General features: G+C 51.5%; 1 protein-coding gene across 1 annotated transcript in view; it reads left to right on the forward strand.

The window, feature by feature from the left end:
- GAL3ST3 (galactose-3-O-sulfotransferase 3) overlaps nucleotides 1–7,621 on the forward strand; it is a 10,774-nt gene extending 3,153 nt beyond the window's left edge. Inside the window, exons 2-3 of the mRNA XM_010837767.1 lie at nucleotides 669–902; nucleotides 5,931–7,621. Of these exons, the coding sequence (XP_010836069.1) occupies nucleotides 781–902; nucleotides 5,931–7,092 (1,284 nt within the window). The 5' untranslated portion in view covers nucleotides 669–780 and the 3' untranslated portion in view covers nucleotides 7,093–7,621. The remainder of the gene's footprint in view (nucleotides 1–668; nucleotides 903–5,930) is intronic.
- The last annotated feature ends 1,871 nt before the right edge of the window (nucleotides 7,622–9,492 follow it).

Below are 9,492 nucleotides of genomic sequence, written 5' to 3' on the forward strand. Positions count from 1 at the left end.
GGAGCTGGAAGTATCTGGAACCAGATCAGAATCCAGATCCTGCTAATACCAGCTGTGCAACCCAGATAAGTGACACCAGCCCTTAGAGCCTCAGTTTCCTTGTCTGTAAAATGGGAACACCTGTTAGGGCTGCAGCGAGGATTAGATGGAATTAAGTGTGCAGTCGTGTAATACACATAATAAGCCTCTTTCTCATATCAGAGACTCAAGAAGGTGAAGACCTGGTCAGCGTTTCTGAGGAGCTCAATGTCTGGGGAGTCAAGACTAACCCCTGGCTGAAGAAGCAGTCAGGCAAGGAGTCCTATAGGAGAGGAAACCCTGAACTGAGACTTCTGGGCTAAGCCAGGCGCTGGTGCTAAGACCGACATAAATGGCCACGAGACAAAGACGAATTAGGGGCAGGCAGAGAAGCAGAGACCTGGCTCAAGGGAGGGAGTGGCTATAGCCTGAAGGGCTGGCCAGACCCCAGAGCCTGTAATTCCACCCAAGACTGAGTTATCTGGAGCACCGTGGAGATAGGGTCATGGTAACAGGAGGTAGGAATCTGATCTTCCCTGGCCTCTCTGCGCACCCCACCCTTCGGAGCGCTCATTTGCAACAGTCCTGTTGGGGCTCGGCGCCCATCTCCTCTGCCCGCTACAAACCTGTTTTCCTCCTTCTCCTGCCAGGCCTCACAGGAACACTGGCCCTGCTACCGGAGCCCCAGGAGCCCCCATGAGTGCCGGCGAAGGGAGTCCTGGATAGTGAGGCCCTGGCTGATCCAGGGGTGGGTACCCCATCATGCCGCCCATTTTCCAGCGCCTGCAGCAGGCCACCAAGATGAGCCGTAGGAAAATCCTGCTGCTGGTGCTAGGATGCAGCACCTTAAGCCTCCTCATCCACCAGGGGGCGCAGCTCAGCTGGTAAGGGGCGGGGTCTCGGTGAGGGGGCGGGGCCAGGGAATTGCCTTCCTCCAGAGCTCGGCGGCCGGGTTAGCGGATGGGAGCTCTCCTTCTCGCTTCTCGTTCCTTAAACCTGACCGGAGTCCATCTTCTGCTGGGCTTTGCTCTTTCCTGTGTTCTCAAAGCGCTTTCCTACATTCTTTTTAGATCCACACAACCTTCCTGGGAAGGACTTCACTGAAAGTGTTGTGTGTAATGGATGTGGATGTGAAAGTCGCTCAGTCGTGTCCAACATTTTGCGACCCCATGGACTGTAGTCCGTGGATTTCTCCAGGCCAGAATACTGGAGTGGGTAGCCTTTCCCTTCTCCAGGGCATCTTCCCACCCAGGGATCGAACCCAGGTCTCCCGCATTGCAGGCGGATACTTTACCAGCTGAGCCACAAGGGAAGCCCAAGAATACTGGAGTGGGAATAGAATACTATCCCTTCTCCAGCAGATCTTCCCGACCCAAGAATCAAACTGGTCTCATGCATTGCAGGTGGATTCTTTACCAACTGAGCTGTCAGGAAAGCCCTGAGTGTGTAAGCTGAGATTCTATTGCAGCCCGAGTCTTTCCCTTGCCATCACTTCTGAGTACCTGGTGGATGGGAGGCAGAGAGGTTGAATATCCTACGAAGTGAAAAAGAACTTTAAGATCAAAAACAGAAGTGGGTAACTCCATATAAACTGCACTTAAGAACTTTATTATGGGTAAGTTACATACAGGCAGGAAGGATCTAGTGGATGGAGGATCCAGAGGCATTCACAGTGGCATGGAAAGGGGTACAGAGAGATTTAAAGGGGGCAAAAGCTAAAAACAGAATGTGACTACACAGGAGTACATCCCCATGGATAGACAGGCAGTGGTGACCTCCACCCCAGAGTGGGGGGTTGGGGGTTTTGTGGCCATTAACTATCTGCATCAGCAAAAGGCAGTCTTGCAGTTTTCACATGGGATGAAGGCAAGGATAAAGTCTGACAGGGAATTTACCTGGCTTGAGTGCACTTATGAGTAAGCTAAAGCGCAGTTGCACAGAAAAGGAAGGGTGTAGTGCTGCGGGCCTGTGATGGAATCAGTGTACTTCAGCCACACACTCCCCAGAGAACTGCAAACAACTTCACACTACTAGTTTTCTGGGCAAGTCTCCTCACTTCTCTGAGCCCGTGTGCTCATCTAGAAAATGACAGTGACACTATGTGTGACCCTGCCAGTCACCCTGACACAGGATACAATGTGATGATGAATAGGAGCCCTGACCCTGCTCCTGGCTCACTTCGTGAACCAAATAAATCCCTGCGCCCCCCTCAGGACCTGTTTGCCATTCTCTACATGGTCATCCATGAGAACAGTGTGAATGGGCCCAGTCCCTCCTGCCAGATGCCTTTCTGGTCTTATGGAGCATCTGTGTAGACATCCTGAACCCAAACCAGAAAGGGAATCTCACTAGCATCCTCAAGGCTGCTTAGAGTTGCCCTTGTTGCCTGATGCTTGCTGCTGCTGCTGCTGCTAAGTCGATTCAGTCGTGTCAGACTCTGTGCGACCCGAAACGGCAGCCCACCCGTCCCTGTGATTCTCCAGGCAAGAACACTGGAGTGTGTTGGCATTTCCTTCTCCAGTGCATGAAAGTGAAAACTGAAAGTGAAGTCGCTCAGTCGTGTCCGACTCTTAGTGACCCCATGGACTGCAGCCTACCAAGGCTCCTCCGTCCATGGGATTTTCCAGGCAGGAGTACTGGAGTGGGGTGCCACTGCCTTCTCCATGGTAGAAAAGAAACAGGAGAGTGACTCAAAGTCTGGAGTGAACTTACAGGTCACCTAGAACACCCTTGTTTCAAGGACAAGGAGACAGAAATCAAAGTTTCATGAAGGCTAGGATTATTATGTTTTTTATACTATTATATTTCTGGAGCCTAGAACAGTTCCTAGCACACAGTAAATTAGTAGATGCTTAAACAAACAAAAAAACTACCTGAATGAATGAATGAGGTTCCAGAGGACTTGATGGGATCATGTAACAAGTTGCTTCAGAGTCCCTGCCACTCATCTACAATGTGAGGAGCCTGTTGTTGTTCAGTCGCTAAGTAACGTCCAACTCTTTGCGACCCCGTGGAATGCAGCACGCCAGGCTTCCCTGTCCTTCACTATCTCCCATAGTTTGCTCAAACTCATGTCCATTGAGTTGGTGACACTATCCAACCATCTCATCCTCTGTTGCCTTCTCCTGCCCTCAATCCTTCCCAGCATCAGGGTCTTTCCAATGAAATGAAGAGCCAGTGGGAAGATAAAAATGAGAAAGACAACAGACAGCAAGAGGATTTGGCGATTTTATCTGAGTTTCTGGACTTACAGAAATGATGTTCCTCCTCCTGTTCTTCAGTTTGTACACCTGTAAAGTGGAATTCCTCAAGGGTCCCCAAGGGCCTTTGTCCCTGTATTATTTTATTTTGCTTTTTGAAAACACTAAGGGTTTACTTGCTTGGCTGTGCTGGCCTTCATGCTGCACACAGGCTTCCTCTAGTTGCAGCGCACAGGCTTCTGGTTGAGGTGGCTTCTCTGATTGCAGAACACTGGCTCTAGGTGTGCAGGCTTCAGTGGTTGTGGCTCGGGGGCTCTAGAGCACAGGCCTGGCAGTCGTGGCACAGGGGCTTAGTTGCTTAGCAGCATGTGGGATCTTCCCAGACCAGGGATCGAACCTGTGTCCCCTGCATTGGCAGCCAGATTCTTAACCACTGGACCAGCAGGGGAATGGCTGTCCTTGTATTATTTTTTATGGGTAACCAAATACCACAAAACTTAAGAGGCTGAAAACATCAAACATTTATTATCTCACTCCTGTGGGTGAGGAATTCAGGCTTGCCCTAGCTGGATGCCTCTGGTTCGAGGCCTTTCACAGAGTTGCAGTCAAGCTGGTGGTTGGAGAAGGCAGTTTAATATGAAGCCCTGATTGGAACGGCTCCCCTTACAAGCTCCTGTATGTGGTTGCTGGGGGAGGCTTCAGTTCTTCAAGCAGGTTGATGATGGACTGAGGGCCTGGCTCCTTGGGGACTGCTGTTCCCACCTGGTACCTCACCCTCACCCCCTGCATGAGTTACCCTACAGACAGTGAGAGAACGACACCAAGACAGTGCCATAATCTTTTTATAATGTAATCTCACAAGTCACACCCCACCAGTTCTGCCCTATTCTAAATACCTGCCTGCCAGTCTTTAGCTGGATGTTATGTAGCTACTAAGTAAAAAGTAAAAGTAAAAAGTCACTCAGTCGTGTCTGACTCTTTGCGACCCCGTGGACTATAGCCTATCAGGCTCCTCAGTCCATGGGATTCTCCAGGTAAGGATACTGGAGTGGGTTGCTATTTCCTTCTCCAGGGGAGAAGTTACTGCTGCTGCTAAGTCACTTCAGTCATGTCCGACTCTGTGCGACCCCATAGACGGCAGCCCACCAGGTTCCCCCATCCCTGGGATTCTCCAGGCAAGAATACTGGAGTGGGTTGCCAATTCCTTCTCCAATGCATGAAAGTGAAAAGTAAAAGTGAAGTCGCTCAGTCGTGTCTGACTCTTAGCGACCCCATGGACTGCAGCCTACTATGCTCCTCCATCCATGGGATTTTCCAGGCAAGAGTACTGGAGTGGGGTGCCATTGCCTTCTCCAGGAGAAGTTACTAGCAGTCTGTTAATGAAAGAAAGGAATGTCTCAAAAATCAGAGAATGGCACCAGGCCCCTCACCCACAGGATGTATTCTGAGATAATCTTGGCACCAGGAGAGTCATCCCAGGGCATAAAACGATTGATTTGAATCTTGTAGAAACGCAGATTCAGTTCAGTTCAGTCATTCAGTCATGTCCGACTCTTTGCGACTCCATGAACCGCAACATGCCAGCCCTCCCTGTCCATCACCAATTCCCGGAGTTTACACAAACTCATGTCCATCAAGTCAGTGATGCTATCCAACCATCTCTTCCTGTCGTCCCCTTCTCCTCCTGCCCTCAACCTTCCCCAGCATCAGGGTCTTTCCCAAGGAGTCAGTTCTTTGCATCAGGTGGCCAAAGTATTGGAGTTTCAGCTTCCACATCTGTCCTACCAATGAACACCCAGGACTGATCTCCTTTAGGATGGACTGGTTGGACTTCCTTGCAGTCCAAGGGACTCTCAAGAGTCTTCTCCAACACCAAGTTCAAAAGCATCAATTCTTCAGCGCTCAGCTTTCTTTATAGTCCAACTCTCACATCCATACATGACTACTGGAAAACAATAATTTCGTTTACACAGATTAGGAGAACAATGTCTGAGTATAACAAACTGGTTTGTCAAGTCAGTTCTGAGCCTAAATCTGAGCTTTTAGGCGGCACCAACTTGAAGATAGAGTCTAGAGTAAATGCGTAGTGCGTTAACATAGCTTAAGACAAACATTTCCATTAAAAAATGCATTGGTTAGCTTAAGATTTAAGAAATGTTAAGTTCAGGTGGAACCAGGTGTCATTATGGCAACAAGGTATTTTAAGAGAAACCTCTTTTTAACTTCGTATAGAGAAGGAGAAAAAATGTAACACTAGTTGGTTTCCTCCTGCTGCTTAAAGTGAAAGTGAAGTTCAGTCCTGTTCAACTCTTTGTGACCCCATAGACTGTAGCTTACCAGGCTCCTCCGTCCATGGGATTTTCCAGGCAAGAATACTGGAGTGGGTTGCCATTTTCTTCTCCAGGGGACCTTCCTGACCCAGGGATCGAATCCGGTCTCCCACATTGTAGGCAGACACTAGAGAGATTAAAAATATATATATATATCTGACGCTTGCAGCCTATTTCCTCCGTTTGGAGACCCTTGGCCTTCCTGCCTGTTACCCTCTCACAGGGACTCCCTGGGGATGGTCATCTTAGATGCCCGTACCATGCGTGTGTGTACTGTTTCGTGGGTAAAGCCCTGGGCCCATCCCCAGCATCCTTGGGGAGAGGCCGGGTCAAGCGGCACCCTTCTCACACCCTCCTCCCTGCACACCCCGGGGCCCTGCAGGTACCCCAAGCTGTTCCCTCTGAGCTGCCCGCCTCTGCAGGACTCTCCGCCGCGCCCCAAGCACATGACCGTGGCCTTTCTGAAGACGCACAAGACTGCGGGCACGACGGTGCAGAACATCCTGTTCCGTTTCGCCGAGCGCCCCACCCTGACGGTGCCCCTGCCGCACCCGAGCTGCGAGCATCAGTTCTGCTACCCGCGTAACTTCTCGGCGCACTTCGTGCACCCGGCCACGCGGCCGCCGCACGTGCTGGCCAGCCACCTGCGCTTCGACCGCGCGGAGCTGCAGCGCCTCATGCCGCCCGGCACCGTCTACGTCACCATCCTGCGCGAGCCAGCCGCCATGTTCGAGTCGCTCTTCAGCTACTACAACCAGTACTGCCCCGCCTTCCGGCGCGTGCCCAACGCGTCGCTCGAGGCCTTCCTGCGCGCGCCCGAGGCCTACTACCGCGCGGGCGAGCACTTCGCCATGTTCGCGCACAACACCCTGGCCTACGACCTGGGAGGCGACAACGAGCGCAGCCCCCGCGACGACGACGCCTACCTGGCGGGCCTCATCCGCCAGGTGGAGGAGGTCTTCTCGCTCGTCATGATCGCCGAGTACTTCGACGAGTCGCTCGTGCTGCTGCGGCGCCTGCTGGCCTGGGACCTGGACGACGTGCTCTACGCCAGGCTCAACGCGCGCGCCGCCAGCTCGCGCCTCGCCGCCATCCCCGCGGCGCTCGCGCAGGCTGCGCGCGCCTGGAACGCGCTCGACGCCGGCCTCTACGACCACTTCAACGCCACCTTCTGGCGCCGCGTGGCGAGTGCTGGCCGCGCCTGCGTGGAGCGCGAGGCGCGCGAGTTGCGCGAGGCCCGAGAGCGCCTGCTGCGGCGTTGCTTTGGCGACGAGCCGGTGTTGCGGCCCGCGGCCCAGATCCGCACCAAGCAGCTGCAGCCGTGGCAGCCCAGCCGCAAGGTGGACATCATGGGCTACGACCTGCCCAGCGGCCGCGCCGGTCCAGCCACCGAGGCCTGCCTCAAGCTGGCCATGCCTGAGGTGCAGTACTCAAGCTACCTGCTGCGCAAGCAGAAGCGCCGAGGAGGCATGCGCCTCCGGCCCGAACCGGTCCTAGACAACCCCCCTCCTCGGCCCATCCGGGCGCTGCGCCCAGGCCACTGAGCTCCCGGTGGGAATCTGGCTCCTGACCTGCCCACCAGGCTCTCTCCTAGGGCTGCCTCTGGGTCCCACCGCCTCAGGGCCCTTTCTCCCGAGAGGGGCTGCAGCAGTAAGTGGAGGCGCATCTCCCTGTTTGAGCCCAGCTCCCAGGAAGGTGTAGGCCCAATCGAACCCCGGGCCACTCTCTCCTTTGTCCTAACTGGTTGGTGGCTTTGCCAAGAGATTTAAGGCCCATTCAGAACTGCCCACCCTGCCTTCTTAAGGGGATTGAGGATCCCCCCCACCTATCTTTTCCAAGTGGATGAGTCCATGCTACAGAGAGGGGCTGAGCTCTGGGAAAGGCTACTCTGCCTGTCAGCGTCCCCGGCTGTTGATCTTCCTGCCAGGGGTCAGGCCCCCACACTGTCCGTCTTCCAGGTTCCACCCTCCTAACAGACCTAAGCTGCTCCCAGACCCCCAGAACCAAAAGTTCTTGGGGTGGGCCTTTTGTTTGGTTGGTTTTCCTTTTTTAAATAAAATATTTTAAAATGTGCATGTTGTATGTCAGTCATTAAAAGCCAGTTCCCCCCTCTTTGAGGATGAGGCAGATGCCTAAGGATAGATGTGGCTGTTACCATGAGAATGGGGACCCAGTGAAACCGAGCAGGATCTTGTGGGGCTCCTGGACATAAAAGCCATTCCATGTCTCCTGTTTCTTGTTTGAAGCAGCAGACTCCAGCCTCCATGACCTTCCCTGAGTTCCAAAGGGCAGATTTCAACAGTTGCTCATCAAACAAGATAGAGGATGCAGAGACAAGAGAGGAGCAGCAGCCTGGGGGCAGGGTCCTGGTTCTACCTCAAGGGATACACATAATGGTATCTTTTGAGCTCTTTATAGAATTACAGGCTTCCCAGGTGGCTCAGAGGTTAAAGCATCTGCCTGCAATGCGGGAGACCTGGGTTCGATCCCTGGATCGGGAAGATCCTTTGGAGAAGGAAATGGCAACCCACTCTAGTATTCTTGCCTGGAGAATCCCATGGACGGAGGAGCCTGATGGGCTACAGTCCACGGGGTCACAAAGAGTCGGACATGACTGAGCGACTTCACTTTCACTTTCTATAGAATTAAAACCTCCAATAAATGGCAGCTATCAGCATTCTTCATTCCAGAGAAGACCACCTGAGGCCAGATTAAAGACCAGAGAAATCTCTCAAGAGACTGTTGTTCAGTCGCTAAGTCCTGTCTGGCTCTTTTCATGACTGCAGCACACCAGGCTCCTGTGTCCTCCACTATCTCAGGAGTTTGCTCAAATTCAAATGCATTAAGACAGTGATGCTATCTAACCATCTCATTCTCTGCCACCCCTTTCTCCTTTTGCGTACAATCTTTCGCAGCTTCAGGGTCTTTTCCAGTGAGTCAGCTCTTTGAATCAAGTGGCCAAACTCTTGGAGCTTCAGTGACAGTCCTTCCAATGAATATTCAAGTTGATTTCCTTTAGGACTGACTGGTTTGATCTCCTTGCAGTCCAAGAGTCTCTCAAGAGTCTTCTCTAACACCGTAATTGGAAAGCATCAATTCTTCAGCACTCAATCTTCTTTATGGTCCAAATCTCATATCTGTACATAACTACTGGAAAAACCATAGCTTTGACTGTATGGACCTTTGTCAACAAGTGATTTCTCTGTTTTTTAATACAGTATCTAGGTTTGTCATAGCATTCCTTCCAAGGAGCAAGTGTTTTTTAATTTTCTTCAAGAGATGGAAATACCAGACCACCTGACCTGCCTCCTGAGAAATCCGTATGCAGGTCAAGAAGCAACAGTTAGAACTGGACATGGAAAAACAGACTGATTCCAAATAGGGAATGGAGTACATCAAGGCTGTATATTGTCACCCTGCTTATTTAACTTACATGCAGAGTATATCATGAGAAATGCTGAGCTGGATGAAGCACAAGCTTGAATCAAGATTGCCAGGAGAAATATCAGTTACCTCAAATATGCAGATGACACTACCCTTTTGGCAAAAATCGAACAAGAACTAAAGAGCCTCTTGATGAAAGTGAAAGAGGAGAGTGGAAAAGTTGGCTTAAAACTCAACTTTCAGAAAACTAAGATCATGGCATCTGGTCCCATCACTTCATGGCAACTAGATGGGGAAACAGTGCAAACAGTAACAGACTTTATTTTGGGGGGGCTCCAAAATCACTGCAGATGGTGACTGCATCCATGAAATTAAAAGATGCTTGCTTCTTAGAAGGAAAGTTATGACCAACCTAGATAGCATATTAGAAAGCAGAGACATTGTTTTGCCAACAAAGGTCCGTATAGTCAAAGTTACGGTTTTTCCAGTACTCACGTATGGATATGAGAATTGGACTATAAAGAAAGCTGAGTGCCAAAGAATTGATGCTTTTGAACTGT

Source organism: Bison bison, unplaced genomic scaffold (genome assembly GCF_000754665.1).
Source record: "Bison bison bison isolate TAMUID 2011002044 unplaced genomic scaffold, Bison_UMD1.0 scf7180017864080, whole genome shotgun sequence".
Lineage (NCBI taxonomy): Eukaryota > Metazoa > Chordata > Mammalia > Artiodactyla > Bovidae > Bison > Bison bison.